General features: G+C 45.1%; 1 protein-coding gene across 2 annotated transcripts; it reads right to left on the bottom strand.

Annotated features, from left to right (window-relative positions):
• Positions 1-250: 250 nt before the first annotated feature.
• On the bottom strand, positions 251-14,670 carry LOC118375960 (uncharacterized). Of its 2 annotated transcripts, none has more exons than XM_052510744.1 (10): positions 14,624-14,670; positions 13,859-13,876; positions 13,006-13,095; positions 12,629-12,730; positions 3,839-4,000; positions 3,655-3,750; positions 1,799-3,538; positions 1,224-1,352; positions 891-1,035; positions 251-775 (listed from the first exon to the last, which is right to left on the bottom strand). In XM_052510744.1, the coding sequence occupies exons 1-10, from the start codon at positions 14,634-14,636 to the stop codon at positions 280-282; spliced, it is 2,991 nt and encodes a 996-aa protein (XP_052366704.1). In that variant the 5' UTR covers positions 14,637-14,670; the 3' UTR covers positions 251-279. The 2 variants fall into 2 exon arrangements, 1 of the variants encoding a protein (XP_052366704.1); XR_008121938.1 differs by having other exon boundaries at positions 626-775; positions 891-986.
• Positions 14,671-17,414: the final 2,744 nt, after the last annotated feature.

Genomic DNA, 17,414 nt, shown 5'->3' with positions numbered 1-17,414 from the left:
CTTGATGGGTGTTGGCTTGATGGGCGTTGGCTTGATGGGCGTTGGCTTGATGGGTGTAGGCTTGATGGGCGTTGGCTTGTTGGGTGTTGGCTTGATGGGCGTTGGCTTGATGGGTGTTGGCTTGATGGGTGTTGGCTTGTTGGGTGTAGGCTTGATGGGTGTTGTCTTGCTGGGTGTGTGCTCTGATTGTTAATAGAACCTTCTCTGCATTGTGACTGACTGTATTCTCCTAGGCAGAATGTCTCCCACGATCATAAGATTTGTTTACGATCATAAGATTTATTTACGACCACAACATTTGACTAGACTTTTTTGATCCAAAGTAAAATAAGCCTGGCATATTTTCACATAGCTGTTGTCCCACATGTACAAAAGCTGATTTTCGGGATAATATGACAACATGGCCATTATACCATTGGCTGATCTGAGATCCAAACTTACATTCAAAGGTTTCTCTTTCATTAAGTCAAAGGCATGTGTGACTTTTGTATCTTTGGTGTCAGTCAGATACAGAACTCCGCATGCAACAAAGGCATTCCCAGCGTTCGGTACAGGATAGGACGTGCTAACCACAGACGACACAGAAAACCTCTTATGGTTTAACTTGGCCACCATCACGGTTCCACTGATAGCTGAAGCATATATGAGCCACAGTCCGTTCTCGTCCACAGCAAACTTAAAGTACGTCTTGGAGTTGTGGAAGAGATAGGTTCGATTGTGGTAAAGAGCATCCTCAATGGCCAGTGTCTGTAATCTCCTGGTCTTCAGGTTATCCCTGTAAAAGCAAAATATTGAGAATGGATAAAACACTTAGAATCATGTACAAAATATATATATTTTTTACCTGATAATATACGTGTTGCTTTCAACTGCAGTAAAGAAACACTTACTTGACAACTTTCGAGGTTCCTGCATTGTGATAGTAAACAGACCCATTGTAGATGATGTGGCCACAACCCTGGTAGAACTTCCTCATGTCAATAGACCTGCCGTTAGGAAATGATGCAATGCTCTTGTACTCCTGCAAGACTCGACCTGAAAGCCAAATGTAAATCGCGCACACACAGTATCTTTCTACTGGAAATGGATTCATTGTTGCAACTTATGTGATGTATTGTACCAGCTGATTTATTTCTTTGGCCTTGAGTTTTCCCTATTTTATTAAAACACGGTTCCTCAATGTTACTGGTATTTCCTTTACGACAAAACCAAAAACACTGTACCTGAAAAGTGTCCAGCCATCCAAATGTGGTTATCGTTCAATCGTTCAGCTGCATCTTGCATCCAAACTCCAAATGTTGTTTCCATTTTAGTGACGTTTGGAAAGCACGTTATGCTTTTGATAATGTATGCTATGGATACGAAAGAGAAACATGGAAATTAAAATAATGACAATGTTTGAAATATCACTCAGCAACAGTTTCCACTAGGGGGCGCTCACGAGTAAAGGTTGAAGGTATAGTGCAGTAGTACAAACTAAGCTTCCAGGCTGTACCTTCAAATGCTGCGGTTACATTGAGGGAACAGTGAAGACTTTAAGGCCTTCTGTTGACAAAATCCAACCAATTATGAAGAACAATAATCTACCTTCAACATCCCAATTGAACCCCCAGTGTTGCCTATGAACAAATAGTTTTGATACCAGCTTTCCAAACAGGTTCTTCTTTCGCATCCTCTATGTCGGTTACATTCAAGGTGTCATTGGGGGGAATAGGGAAGATGCAATCAATTATGAAGACAATTTTAATACCTTCACCATCCTAATTCAACCCCTTTATAGATTTAAATAGTTTCATACCAGTTTTCCTAAATGCTGCTTCTTTCACAATCTCGGTGTGAGTTACGTTCAAATGTCCGTCTTCCACAATCTCGCTGTCAGTTGCGTTCAAAGGTCCATCTTCCACAATCTCGGTTGGGTTCAAAGGTCCTTCTTCCACAATCTCGCTGTCAGTTACGTTCAAAGGTCCGTCTTCCACAATCTCTCTGTCAGTTACGTTCAAAGGTCCGTCTTCCACAATCTCGGTTGGGTTCAAAGGTCCTTCTTCCACAATCTCTCTGTCAGTTGCGTTCAAAGGTCCGTCTTCCACAATCTCGGTTGGGTTCAAAGGTCCTTCTTCCACAATCTCGGTTGGGTTCAAAGGTCCTTCTTCCACAATCTCGCTGTCAGTTGCGTTCAAAGGTCCGTCTTCCACAATCTCGGTTGGGTTCAAAGGTCCTTCTTCCACAATCTCGGTTGGGTTCAAAGGTCCTTCTTCCACAATCTCTCTGTCAGTTGCGTTCAAAGGTCCTTCTTCCACAATCTCGGTTGGGTTCAAAGGTCCTTCTTCCACAATCTCTCTGTCAGTTGTGTTCAAAGGTCCATCTTCCACAATCTCGGTTGCTTTCAAAGATCCTTCTTCCACAATCTCGGTTGCTTTCAAAGGTCCTTCTTCCACAATCTCGGTTGCTTTCAAAGGTCCTTCTTCCACAATCTCGGTTGCTTTCAAAGGTCCTTCTTCCACAATCTCGCTGTCAGTTGGGTTCAAAGGTCCTTCTTCCACAATCTCTCTGTCAGTTGCGTTCAAATGTCCGTCTTCCACAATCTCGGTTGGGCTCAAAGGTCTGTCTTCCACAATCTCTCTGTCAGTTGCGTTCAAATGTCCGTCTTCCACAATCTCGGTTGGGTTCAAAGGTCCTTCTTCCACAATCTCGGTTGGGTTCAAAGGTCCTTCTTCCACAATCTCTCTGTCAGTTGCGTTCAAAGGTCCTTCTTCCACAATCTCGGTTGCTTTCAAAGGTCCTTCTTCCACAATCTCGGTTGCTTTCAAAGGTCCTTCTTCCACAATCTCGCTGTCAGTTGGGTTCAAAGGTCCTTCTTCCACAATCTCTCTGTCAGTTGCGTTCAAATGTCCGTCTTCCACAATCTCGGTTGGGTTCAAAGGTCCGTCTTCCACAATCTCTCTGTCAGTTGCGTTCAAATGTCCGTCTTCCACAATCTCGGTTGGGTTCAAAGGTCCGTCTTCCACAATCTTGGTTGTGTTCAAAGGTCCTTCTTCCACAATCTCGCTGTCAGTTGGGTTCAAAGGTCCTTCTTCCACAATCTCTCTGTCAGTTGCGTTCAAAGGTCCGTCTTCCACAATCTCGGTTGGGTTCAAAGGTCCGTCTTCCACAATCTCGGTTGCGTTCAAAGGTCCTTCTTCCACAATCTCGGTTGCGTTCAAAGGTCCTTCTTCCACAATCTCGGTTGGGTTCAAAGGTCCGTCTTCCACAATCTCGGTTGTGTTCAAAGGTCCTTCTTCCACAATCTCGGTTGGGTTCAAAGGTCCGTCTTCCACAATCTCGGTTGGGTTCAAAGGTCCGTCTTCCACAATCTCGGTTGGGTTCAAAGGTCCTTCTTCCACAATCTCGGTTGGGTTCAAAGGTCCTTCTTCCACAATCTCACTTGCGTTCCAAGGTCCTTCTTCCACAATCTCGATGTATGTCATTTGTCGGTTATTTGATTCCTCGTTCTCGGTGTCAGTTACATTCATGTCATTACTTGAAGCCATATTCACTGACTCTAAGGGGAGAGAGATGCAACAGTGTTGTTGTTTTTACACTGAGCAATAAATTTATGTTCATACATGGTGATTCTTGTTGTTGGTGGTGGAATCTCTGCCAGGACAGTATGCTCACCCGAAGACATGTTGGCTTGTGCCCTGATGGTTCTATTAACAGTCTCTGCGTTGGTTACATTTAAGGTGTCGCTGCTTGTGGCTGCATTCTCTGTACCTAAGAGTGTAGAGAAAAATGGAACAGTGTTTTACAGTGAGGATGAATGCATGTCATTGTTGGTGGAATCTCTGAACCGCATACTCACCCAGAGAGTCAGACATGTTGTCTTGATGGAAACAGGTGTTCTCTAACAACTGTGCTCTCATGGTCCTATTTCTAGAGGGTTCTGGGTCCTCTAAGGTCGCTGGGGGGCCAGGTAGACCAGGGGGACCGGCAGGGCCAGGAGGGCCCCTTGGACCCGGAGGCCCTTTGAACACAACCAGAGAAACAGGATCTGAACAAGCTTCTCAGAAAAACATTTACAGTATCTAATACAATTATGATCATTGCAAGTAAAACATAAATTGTAAGTATCTGCAAAATCAGTGTTTAGTAGCTCAAATGTAGTTGAGGATGAGTTAGTAAGATAAACTAGCAGGGTGAACTAGTAGGGTGAGCTAGTAAGATGAACTAGTAGGGTGAGCTAGTAAGATAAACTAGCAGGGTGAGCTAGTAAGATGAACTAGCAGGGTGAGCTAGTAAGATGAACTAGCAGGGTGAGCTAGTAAGATGAACTAGCAGGGTGAGCTAGTAAGATGAACTAGCAGGGTGAGCTAGTAAGATGAACTAGCAGGGTGAGCTAGTAAGATGAACTAGCAGGGTGAGCTAGTAAGATGAACTAGCAGGGTGAGCTAGTAAGATGAAGTAGCATGGTGAGCTAGTAAGATGAACTAGCAGGGTGAGCTAGTAAGATGAACTAGCAGGGTGATCTAGTAAGATGAACTAGCAGGGTGAGCTAGTAAGATGAACTAGTAGGGTGAGCTAGTAGAGTGATCTAGTAAGGTGCCGACTGAGATGGCCGCCTCGCTCGCGTTCCTAGGAAACTATGCAGTTTTTTGTTTTTTACGTGTTATTTCTTACATTAGTACCCCAGGTCATCTTAGGTTTCATTACATACAGTCGAGAAGAACTACTGAATATAAGATCAGCGTCAACTCACCATCAGTACGACCAAGAATATGTTTTCCGCGATGCGGATCCTGTGTTCTGCCTTACAAACAGGACAACGGAATGGATCGCTTGCAGCGACCCAAGGAAACGACTACGAAAAAGAGGGAAACGCGGCGGTGTTCTGGTCAGACTCCGAAAAAAGGGCACATCGCGCACCACTTCCCAGTATTCTTCTTGCCAATGTCCAGTCTCTCGACAACAAGGTTGATGAAATCCGAGCAAGGGTGGCATTCCAGAGGGACATCAGAGACTGTAACGTTCTTTGCTTTACGGAAACATGGCTTACTGGGAAGACGCTATCCAGGGCGGTACAGCCAACGGGTTTCTCCACGCATCGCGCGGACAGAAACAAACATCTCTCTGGTAAGAAGAGTGGCGGGGCGTATGCCTCATGACTAACGGGACATGGTGTGATGAAGGAAACATACAGGAACTCAAATCCTTCTGTTCACCTGATTTAGAATTCCTCACAATCAAATGTAGACCGCATTATCTTCCAAGAGAATTCTCTTCGATTATAATCACAGCCGTATATATCCCCCCAAGCAGACACATCGATGGCTCTGAACGAACTTTATTTAACTCTTTGCAAACTGGAAACCATTTATCCGGAGGCTGCATTCATTGTAGCTGGGGATTTTAACAAAGCCAATCTGAAAACAAGACTCCCTAAATTTTATCAGCATATCGATTGCGCAACCAGGGGTGGTAAAACCTTGGATCATTGTTACTCTAACTTCCGCGACGCATATAAGGCCCTGCCCCGCCCCCTTTCGGAAAAGCTGACCACGACTCCATTTTGCTGATCCCTGCCTACAGGCAGAAATTAAAACAAGAGGCTCCCACGCTGAGGTCTGTCCAACGCTGGTCAGACCAAGCTGACTCTACACTCCAAGACTGCTTCCATCACGTGGACTGGGACATGTTTCGTATTGCGTCAGATGGGAATATTGACGATACGCTGATTCGGTGTGCGAGTTCATTAGAACGTGCGTCGAAGATGTCGTTCCCATAGCAACGATAAAAACATTCCCTAACCAGAAACCGTGGATTGATGGCAGCATTCGCGTGAAACTGAAAGCGCGAACCACTGCTTTTAATCAGGCAAGGTGTCTGGCAACATGACTGAATACAAACAGTGCAGCTATTCCTCCGCAAGGCTATTAAACAAGCTAAGCGTCAGTACAGAGACAAAGTGGAATCTCAATTCAACGGCTCAGACACAAGAGGCATGTGGCAGGGTCTACAGTCAATCACGGACTACAAGATGAAATCCAGCCCAGTCACGGACCAGGATGTCTTGCTCCCAGGCAGACTAAATAACTTTTTTGCCCGCTTTGAGGACAATACAGTGCCACTGACACGGCCTGCAACGGAAACATGCGGTCTCTCCTTCACTGCAGCCGAGGTGAGTAAGACATTTAAACGTGTTAACCCTCGCAAGGCTGCAGGCCCAGACGGCATCCCCAGCCGCGCCTCAGAGCATGCGCAGACCAGCTGGCCGGTGTGTTTACGGACATATTCAATCAATCCCTATACCAGTCTGCTGTTCCCACATGCTTCAAGAGGGCCACCATTGTTCCTGTTCCCAAGAAAGCTAAGGTAACTGAGCTAAACGACTACCGCCCCGTAGCACTCACTTCCGTCATCATGAAGTGCTTTGAGAGACTAGTCAAGGACCATATCACCTCCACCCTACCTGACACCCTAGACCCACTCCAATTTGCTTACCGCCCAAATAGGTCCACAGACGATGCAATCTCAACCACACTGCACACTGCCCTAACCCACCTGGACAAGAGGAATACCTATGTGAGAATGCTGTTCATCGACTACAGCTCGGCATTCAACACCATAGTACCCTCCAAGCTCGTCATCAAGCTCGAGACCCTGGGTCTCGACCCCGCCCTGTGCAACTGGGTACTGGACTTCCTGACGGGCCGCCCCAGGTGGTGAGGGTAGGCAACAACATCTCCTCCCCGCTGATCCTCAACACGGGGGCCCCACAAGGGTGCGTTCTGAGCCCTCTCCTGTACTCCCTGTTCACCCACGACTGCGTGGCCACGCACGCCTCCAACTCAATCATCAAGTTTGCGGACGACACAACAGTGGTAGGCTTGATTACCAACAACGACGAGACGGCCTACAGGGAGGAGGTGAGGGCCCTCGGAGTGTGGTGTCAGGAAAATAACCTCACACTCAACGTCAACAAAACTAAGGAGATGATTGTGGACTTCAGGAAACAGCAGAGGGAACACCCCCTATCCACATCGATGGAACAGTAGTGGAGAGGGTAGCTAGTTTTAAGTTCCTCGGCGTACACATCACAGACAAACTGAATTGGTCCACTCACACTGACAGCGTCGTGAAGAAGGCGCAGCAGCGCCTATTCAACCTCAGGAGGCTGAAGAAATTCGGCTTGTCACCAAAAGCACTCACAAACTTCTACAGATGCACAATCGAGCATCCTGGCGGGCTGTATCACCGCCTGGTACGGCAACTGCTCCGCCCTCAACCGTAAGGCTCTCCAGAGGGTAGTGAGGACTGCACAACGCATCACCGGGGGCAAACTACCTGCCCTCCAGGACATCTACACCACCCGTTGTTACAGGAAGGCCATAAAGATCATCAAGGACATCAACCACCGAACCACTGCCTGTTCACCCCGCTATCATCCAGAAGGCGAGGTCAGTACAGGTGCATCAAAGCTGGGACCGAGAGACTGAAAAACAGCTTCTATCTCAAGGCCATCAGACTGTTAAACAGCCACCACTAACAGTGTGAGTGGCTGCTGCCAACACACTGTCATTGACACTGACCCAACTCCAGCCATTTTAATAATGGGAATTGATGGGAATTATGTAAATATATCACTAGCCACTTTAAACAATGCTACCTTATATAATGTTACTTACCCTACATTATTCATCTCATATGCATATGTATATACTGTACTCTACATCATCGACTGCATCCTTATGTAACACATGTATCACTAGCCACTTTAACTATGCCACTTTGTTTACTTTGTCTACACACTCATCTCATATGTATATACTGTACTCGATACCATCTACTGTATGCTGCTCTGTACCATCACTCATTCATATATCCTTATGTACATATTCCTTATCCCCTTACACTGTGTATAAGACAGTAGTTTTGGAATTGTTAGTTAGATTACTTGTTGGTTATCACTGCATTGTCGGAACTAGAAGCACAAGCATTTCGCTACACTCGCATTTAACATCTGCTAACCATGTGTATGTGACAAATAAAATTTGATTTGATTTGATTTGATTTTGATTTGAACTAGTAGGGTGATCTAGTAAGGTAAACTAGTAGGGTGAGCTAGTAAGATGAACTAGCAGGGTGAGCTAGTAAGATGAACTAGCAGGGTGAGCTAGTAAGATGAACTAGTAAGATGAACTAGCAGGGTGAGCTAGTAAGATGAACTAGTAGGCTGATCTAGTAAGATGAACTAGCAGGGTGAGCTAGTAAGATGAACTAGTAGGCTGATCTAGTAAGATGAACTAGTAGGGTGATCTAGTAAGATGAACTAGCAGGGTGAGCTAGTAAGATGAACTAGCAGGGTGAGCTAGTAAGATGAACTAGCAGGGTGAGCTAGTAAGATGAACTAGCAGGGTGATCTAGTAAGATGAACTAGCAGGGTGAGCTAGTAAGATGAACTAGCAGGGTGATCTAGTAAGATGAACTAGCAGGGTGAGCTAGTAAGATGAACTAGCAGGGTGAGCTCGTAAGATGAACTAGTAGGGTGAGCTAGTAAGATGAACTAGCAGGGTGAGCTAGTAAGATGAACTGGCAGGGTGAGCTAGTAAGATGAACTAGTAGGGTGAGCTAGTAAGATGAACTAGCAGGGTGAGCTAGTAAGATGAACTAGCAGGGTGAGCTAGTAAGATGAACTAGTAGGGTGAGCTAGTAAGATGAACTAGTAGGGTGAGCTAGTAAGATGAACTAGCAGGGTGAGCTAGTAAGATGAACTAGCAGGGTGAGCTAGTAAGATGAACTAGCAGGGTGAGCTAGTAAGATGAACTAGCAGGGTGAGCTAGTAAGATGAACTAGCAGGGTGAGCTAGTAAGATGAACTAGCAGGGTGATCTAGTAAGATGAACTAGCAGGGTGAGCTAGTAAGATGAACTAGCAGGGTGAGCTCGTAAGATGAACTAGTAGGGTGAGCTAGTAAGATGAACTAGTAGGGTGAGCTAGTAAGATGAACTAGCAGGGTGAGCTAGTAAGATGAACTAGCAGGGTGAGCTAGTAAGATGAACTAGCAGGGTGAGCTAGTAAGATGAAATAGTAGGGTGAGCTAGTAAGATGAACTAGTAGGGTGAGCTAGTAAGACGAACTAGTAGGGTGAGCTAGTAAGACGAACTAGCAGGGTGAGCTAGTAAGATGAACTAGCAGGGTGATCTAGTAAGATGAACTAGCAGGGTGAGCTAGTAAGATGAACTAGCAGGGTGATCTAGTAAGATGAACTAGCAGGGTGAGCTAGTAAGATGAACTAGCAGGGTGAGCTAGTAAGATGAACTAGCAGGGTGAGCTAGTAAGATGAACTAGCAGGGTGAGCTAGTAAGATGAACTAGCAGGGTGAGCTAGTAAGATGAACTAGCAGGGTGATCTAGTAAGATGAACTAGCAGGGTGAGCTAGTAAGATGAACTAGTAGGGTGAGCTAGTAGAGTGATCTAGTAAGGTGAACTAGTAGGGTGATCTAGTAAGGTAAACTAGTAGGGTGAGCTAGTAAGATGAACTAGCAGGGTGAGCTAGTAAGATGAACTAGTAGGGTGATCTAGTAAGATGAACTAGCAGGGTGAGCTAGTAAGATGAACTAGTAGGGTGAGCTAGTAAGATGAACTAGCAGGGTGAGCTAGTAAGATGAACTAGTAGGCTGATCTAGTAAGATGAACTAGTAGGGTGATCTAGTAAGATGAACTAGCAGGGTGAGCTAGTAAGATGAACTAGCAGGGTGAGCTAGTAAGATGAACTAGTAGGGTGAGCTAGTAAGATGAACTAGCAGGGTGAGCTAGTAAGATGAACTAGCAGGGTGAGCTAGTAAGATGAACTAGTAGGGTGAGCTAGTAATATGAACTAGCAGGGTGAGCTAGTAAGATGAACTAGCAGGGTGAGCTAGTAAGATGAACTAGCAGGGTGAGCTAGTAAGATGAACTAGCAGGGTGAGCTAGTAAGATGAACTAGCAGGGTGATCTAGTAAGATGAACTAGCAGGGTGAGCTAGTAAGATTAACTAGTAGGGTGAGCTAGTAGAGTGATCTAGTAAGGTGAACTAGTAGGGTGATCTAGTAAGGTGATCTAGTAAGATAAACTAGTAGGGTGATCTAGTAAGGTGATCTAGTAAGATAAACTAGCAGGGTGAGCTAGTGAGATGAACTAGCAGGGTGAGCTAGTAAGATGAACTAGTAGGGTGATCTAGTAAGATGAACTAGCAGGGTGAGCTAGTAAGATGAACTTGCAGGGTGAGCTAGTAAGATGAACTTGCAGGGTGATCTAGTAAGATGAACTAGTAGGGTGATCTAGTAAGATGAACTAGCAGGGTGAGCTAGTAAGATGAACTAGCAGGGTGATCTAGTAAGATGAACTAGCAGGGTGAGCTAGTAAGATGAACTAGCAGGGTGATCTAGTAAGATGAACTAGCAGGGTGAGCTAGTAAGATGAACTAGCAGGGTGAGCTAGTAAGATGAACTAGTAGGGTGAGCTAGTAAGATGAACTAGCAGGGTGAGCTAGTAAGATGAACTAGCAGGGTGAGCTAGTAAGATGAACTAGCAGGGTGAGCTAGTAAGATGAACTAGCAGGGTGAGCTCGTAAGATGAACTAGTAGGGTGAGCTAGTAAGATGAACTAGTAGGGTGAGCTAGTAAGATGAACTAGCAGGGTGAGCTAGTAAGATGAACTAGCAGGGTGAGCTAGTAAGATGAACTAGCAGGGTGAGCTAGTAAGATGAACTAGCAGGGTGAGCTAGTAAGATGAACTAGCAGGGTGAGCTAGTAAGATGAAATAGTAGGGTGAGCTAGTAAGATGAACTAGTAGGGTGAGCTAGTAAGATGAACTAGTAGGGTGAGCTAGTAAGACGAACTAGCAGGGTGAGCTAGTAAGACGAACTAGCAGGGTGAGCTAGTAAGATGAACTAGCAGGGTGAGCTAGTAAGATGAACTAGCAGGGTGATCTAGTAAGATGAACTAGCAGGGTGAGCTAGTAAGATGAACTAGCAGGGTGAGCTAGTAAGATGAACTAGTAGGGTGAGCTAGTAAGATGAACTAGTAGGGTGAGCTAGTAAGATGAACTATCAGGGTGAGCTAGTAAGATGAACTAGCAGGGTGTGCTAGTAAGATGAACTAGCAGGGTGAGCTCGTAAGATGAACTAGTAGGGTGAGCTAGTAAGATGAACTAGCAGGGTGAGCTAGTAAGATGAACTAGCAGGGTGAGCTAGTAAGATGAACTAGCAGGGTGAGCTAGTAAGATGAACTAGCAGGGTGAGCTAGTAAGATGAACTAGCAGGGTGAGCTAGTAAGATGAAATAGTAGGGTGAGCTAGTAAGATGAACTAGTAGGGTGAGCTAGTAAGATGAACTAGTAGGGTGAGCTAGTAAGATGAACTAGCAGGGTGAGCTAGTAAGATGAACTAGCAGGGTGAGCTAGTAAGATGAACTAGCAGGGTGAGCTAGTAAGATGAACTAGCAGGGTGAGCTAGTAAGATGAACTAGCAGGGTGAGCTAGTAAGATGAAATAGTAGGGTGAGCTAGTAAGATGAACTAGCAGAGTGAGCTAGTAAGATGAAATAGTAGGGTGAGCTAGTAAGATGAACTAGTAGGGTGAGCTAGTAAGATGAACTAGTAGGGTGAGCTAGTAAGACGAACTAGTAGGGTGAGCTAGTAAGACGAACTAGCAGGGTGAGCTAGTAAGATGAACTAGCAGGGTGATCTAGTAAGATGAACTAGCAGGGTGAGCTAGTAAGATGAACTAGCAGGGTGATCTAGTAAGATGAACTAGCAGGGTGAGCTAGTAAGATGAACTAGCAGGGTGAGCTAGTAAGATGAACTAGTAGGGTGAGCTAGTAAGATGAACTAGTAGGGTGAGCTAGTAAGATGAACTATCAGGGTGAGCTAGTAAGATGAACTAGCAGGGTGTGCTAGTAAGATAAACTAGCAGGGTGAGCTCGTAAGATGAACTAGTAGGGTGATCTAGTAAGATGAACTAGCAGGGTGAGCTAGTAAGATGAACTAGCAGGGTGAGCTAGTAAGATGAACTAGTAGGGTGATATAGTAAGATGAACTAGTAGGGTGATCTAGTAGGGTGAGTTAGTAATATGAACTAGCAGGTTGATCTAGTCATGTGAGCTAGTAAGATGAACTAGCAGGTTGATCTAGTAAGATCAACTAGTAGGGTGAGCTAGTAAGATGAACTAGTAGGCTGAGCTAGTAAGATGAACTAGTAGGCTGAGCTAGTAAGATGAACTAGTAGGGTGAGCTAGTAAGGTGAGCTAGTAAGGTGAGCTAGCAAGGTGAGCTAGCAAGATGAGCTAGCAAGGTGAGCTAGTAAGGTGAGCTAGTAAGATGAGCTAGTAAGGTGAGCTAGTAAGATGAGCTAGTAGGGCGAGCTAGTAAGATGAACTAGTAGGGTGAGCGAGTAAGATGAACTAGTAGGGTGAGCTTTTAAGGTGAGCTAGCAAGGTGAGCTAGCAAGATGAGCTAGTAAGGTGAGCTAGTAAGATGAGCTAGTAAGATGAGCTAGCAAGGTGAGCTAGTAAGGTGAGCTAGTAAGATGAGCTAGTAGGGCGAGCTAGTAAGATGAACTAGTAGGGTGAGCGAGTAAGATGAACTAGTAGGGTGAGCTAGTAAGATGAACTACTTTTACCCTCTATGAAGATGTCATTGGAGGTCTCGTCCTTCAGTCCTGGAGGTCCAGGGTCTCCCACGTCTCCTTTCACCCCAGGCTCCCCTCTCTCTCCAGGGAGACCTGGACAGGCAAGGTGTCATCATGATAGTTATGGATGGATTTTTTTTTTTTTTTTACTGATTACTTTAAATTATTTAGTTTCGTTAGGTCTGTACCAGTGGAGGCTGGTGTCACTTTGAATTGGAAGATGGAATCATTGTCATGGCTGGAATATAATTAATTACAAGTCCTCCAATTTAAGGTGACACCAGCCTCCACTGGTCTGCACATGTATAATAGAACACTTGTGCATGGACCAAAAAAAAATAAATCACAGACCACCAACAGTGTCTGACCTTTTTTCCCTCGTCTCCCTGCAGGTCCAGGTGGTCCTGATATGCCTTCCGTAGCATTGACTCCTGGCTTCCCATCCACACCCGGAGTGCCTTGAACAGATACCATCCTGTATGATCATCGATAACTACATGTATGACTAGATGCATTAAAAAAATATTTTTTTTTAGAACATTCGGCCAGTAACTGAAAGGTTGGTACAAAATCTATCGTTCTGCCCCCTGAGCAAGGCAGTTAACCCATTGTTCCCCGGGCCCTGAACAAGGCAGTTAACCCATTGTTCCCCGGGCCCTGAACAAGGCAGTCAACCCACTGTTCCCCGGGCCCTGAACAAGGCAGTTAACCCACTGTTCCCCGGGCCCTGAACAAGGCAGTTAACCCACTGTTCCCCGGGCCCTGAACAAGGCAGTTATCCCACTGTTCCCCGGGCCCTGAACAAGGCAGTTAACCCACTGTTCCCCGGGCCCTGAACAAGGCAGTTAACCCATTGTTCCCCGGGCCCTGAACAAGGCAGTCAACCCACTGTTCCCCGGGCCCTGAACAAGGCAGTTAACCCACTGTTCCCCGGGCCCTGAACAAGGCAGTTAACCCACTGTTCCCCGGGCCCTGAACAAGGCAGTTAACCCACTGTTCCCCGGGCCCTGAACAAGGCAGTTAACCCACTGTTCCCGGGGCGCCGAAGACGTAGATGTCGATTAAGGCAGCCCCCCCTCCCCCTCTGATTCAGAGGGGGGTTGGGTTAAATGCAGAAGACACATTTCAGTTGAAGGCTTTCAGTTGGACAACTGACTAGGTATCCACCCTTTTCCCTTTTGTCATGCTTTGATTGATGCAAAGTGTTCTTGATTGTTTTACCTGGAGGTCCTGGTGAGCCTGTAATGTAGGATGGAACGAATGGTTAGGACCTTTTTGTATTCATGTCCATGTCATTGTGCAATAGGCAACATACAGCGTTTCAATGAGGTACTGTCTGTATTAAGGCTGTTGCTAATGTTTTTTATTTTAATAATTGTAGTTTTCAAAAAAACAAATGTGTTTTTCTTACCTGTCTCTTACCTGTCTGTTACCTGTCTGTTACCTGTCTGTTACCTGTGTGTTACCTGTCTGTTACCTGTCTGTTACCTGTGTGTTACCTGTCTGTTACCTGTGTGTTACCTGTCTGTTACCTGTCTGTTACCTGTCTGTTACCTGTGTGTTACCTGTCTGTTACCTGTCTGTTACCTGTCTGTTACCTGTGTGTTACCTGTCTGTTACCTGTCTGTTACCTGTCTGTTACCTGTGTGTTACCTGTCTGTTACCTGTCTGTTACCTGTGTGTTACCTGTCTGTTACCTGTGTGTTACCTGTCTGTTACCTGTCTGTTACCTGTCTGTTACCTGTGTGTTACCTGTGTGTTACCTGTGTGTTACCTGTCTGTTACCTGTGTGTTACCTGTCTGTTACCTGTCTGTTACCTGTGTGTTACCTGTGTGTTACCTGTCTGTTACCTGTGTGTTACCTGTCTTACCTGTGTGTTACCTGTGTGTTACCTGTCTGTTACCTGTCTGTTACCTGTCTGTTACCTGTCTGTTACCTGTCTGTGTACCCTAGATATTAGAAGAGCTATTTCAACAACAACGCACCTGTTAAACACATGTATTTTGTGCTGTTACATAGTTCCAACAGGACCTTGATCTGAAAGACACAAGTGAAGGGAAACGGTGACAATAACAGAAACTTAAACTACAGCTTGGATCTTTCATTTAAAGACCCTTCGGTCTCAGTGTAGTCTTAGATCTTTATTTCACCTTTATTTAACCAGGTAGGCTAGTTGAGAACACCTTTATTTAATCAGGTAGGCTAGTTGAGAACACCTTTATTTAACCAGGTAGGCCAGTTGAGAACACCTTTATTTAACCAGGTAGGCTAGTTGAGAACACCTTTATTTAACCAGGTAGGCTAGTTGAGAATACCTTTATTTAACCAGGTAGGCTAGTTGAGAACACCTTTATTTAACCAGGTAGGCTAGTTGAGAACACCTTTATTTAACCAGGTAGGCCAGTTGAGAACACCTTTATTTAACCAGGTAGGCTAGTGAGAACACCTTTATTTAACCAGGTAGGCTAGTTGAGAACACCTTTATTTAACCAGGTAGGCCAGTTGAGAACACCTTTATTTAACCAGGTAGGCTAGTTGAGAACACCTTTATTTAACCAGGTAGGCTAGTTGAGAACACCTTTATTTAACCAGGTAGGCTAGTTGAGAACACCTTTATTTAACCAGGTAGGCTAGTTGAGAACACCTTTATTTAACCAGGTAGGCTAGGTGAGAACAAGTTCTCATTTACAACTGCGACCTGGCCAAGATAAAGCATAGCAGTGTGAACAGACAGCAACACAGAGTTACATTGAGAAAACAATAAACACGTCCATAACACAAGTAGAATTTTTATTTTGTATTTATTTAAAAAAAAAAGAGTCTATATACATTGTGTGCAAAAGGCATGAGGAGGTAGGCGAATAATTACAATTTAGCAGATTAACACTGGGTGATAAATGATCAGATGGTCATGTACAGGTAGAGATATTGGTGTGCAAAAGAGCAGAAAAGTAAATAAATAAAAACAGTATGGGGATGAGGTAGGTAAATTGGGTGGGCTATTTACCGATGGACTATGTACAGCTGCAGCGATCGGTTAGCTGCTCAGATAGCTGATGTTTGAAGATGATGAGGGAGATAAAAGTCTCCAACTTCAACGATTTTTGCAATTGTTCCAGATCTGAAGACATTCTTGTGATTATTGTGATTTTGTAAATGTTTTTTAGGCTTACGTAGCGAAATTGTATCTACGCTATCCATTTATGTTTTTTGTATGCTATTTTAATATATGAGAATTAACCAATGATATCAGGCCACCCCGGCCATGATTACAGACACCTGTGTGTGTCTTCTAACACAATATAAACTAGTGACCTGCAGTGTTTGTCATCATACCCTGGTGAAGACAGCTGGTCTGTCCAAACGTTGGACAGAAATATTTTTTGCATCTGAGCTCCAAGAGCGGCTCTCCTTTTATATTTCTATGAGTTTGGCAGAGTACCAAATGGAACCCTATTCCCTATATAGTGCACTACTTTAGACCAGAGCCCTATAGAACCCTATTCCCTATATAGTGCACTACTTTAGACCAGGGTCCTATATAACCCTATTCCCTATATAGTGCACTACTTTAGATCAGAGCCCAATAGAACCCTATTCCCTACATAGTGCACTACTTTAGATCAGAGCCCTATAGAACCCTACTCCCTATATAGTGCACTATTTTTGACCAGGGCCCTATAGAACCCTACTCCCTATATAGTGCACTACTTTAGACCAGAGCCCTATAGAACCCTATTCCCTATATAGTGCACTACTTTTAGACCAGGGTCCTACATAACCTTTTCTAAAAGTAGTGCACTATACATGGGAATAGGATATATTTCAGATGCATGCTCAGTTTTCCTCCTCTTAATCATATATCCACAGACTTCCAATGAGATGATTCTTGGCATGGGAAGGACATTTTCTGCTAATCCCAGAAGACTGAAAAGAGGAAATGACTCTGAACATATGGAGGAGAGTGAGAATACTAAACTATTCCAGATTGAATCTTCCTTCCTCGAAAACAAACTCTACAGTAACTTAACGTTGTGTAATCATAAATGATGATCTACACACATAAGAAAAAAAAACGTGTGACAAGTCACAGCTTAAACTGTAGCAGAGTCTTGTTCCAGTTTATACTCTACATACCACATCACTTATGGTATGATCCAATGCGTGTAACTGTGTGTGGCTCTCAGCACTTGCAACACCAGGGTTTTTGTTGGGTTCAATTCCCACCGGGGTATCAGTACGAGAAAGGAGTATACAAATATATCCAGTCACTAAATTACAAAAATAACCTACAATAACTATCTACCTGGGACGGCGGGTAGCCTAGTGGTTAGAGTGGAGGAGTGGCAGGTAGCCTAGTGGTTAGAGTGTAGAGGCGGCAGGGTAGCCTAGTGGTTAGAGTGGAGGGGCGGCAGGGTAGCTTAGTGGTTAGAGTGTAGAGGCGGCAGGGTAGCCTAGTGGTTAGAGTGTAGAGGCGGCAGGGTAGCCTAGTGGTTAGAGTGTAGAGGCGGCAGGGTAGCCTAGTGGTTAGAGTGTAGAGGCGGCAGGGTAGCCTAGTGGTTAGAGTGGAGGGGCGGCAGGGTAGCCTAGTGGTTAGAGCGGAGGGCGGCAGGGTAGCCTAGTGGTTAGAGTGGAGGGCGGCAGGGTAGCCTAGTGGTTAGAGCGGAGGGGCGGCAGGGTAGCCTAGTGGTTAGAGCGGAGGGGCGGCAGGGTAGCCTAGTGGTTAGAGTGGAGGGGCGGCAGGGTAGCCTAGTGGTTAGAGTGGATGGATGGCAG

This window comes from Oncorhynchus keta, unplaced genomic scaffold (assembly GCF_023373465.1).
Source record: "Oncorhynchus keta strain PuntledgeMale-10-30-2019 unplaced genomic scaffold, Oket_V2 Un_contig_6089_pilon_pilon, whole genome shotgun sequence".
NCBI lineage: Eukaryota > Metazoa > Chordata > Actinopteri > Salmoniformes > Salmonidae > Oncorhynchus > Oncorhynchus keta.
The sequence above is the reverse complement of the archived record's forward strand: the minus strand, read 5'-3'. Positions and strand labels throughout refer to the sequence as shown.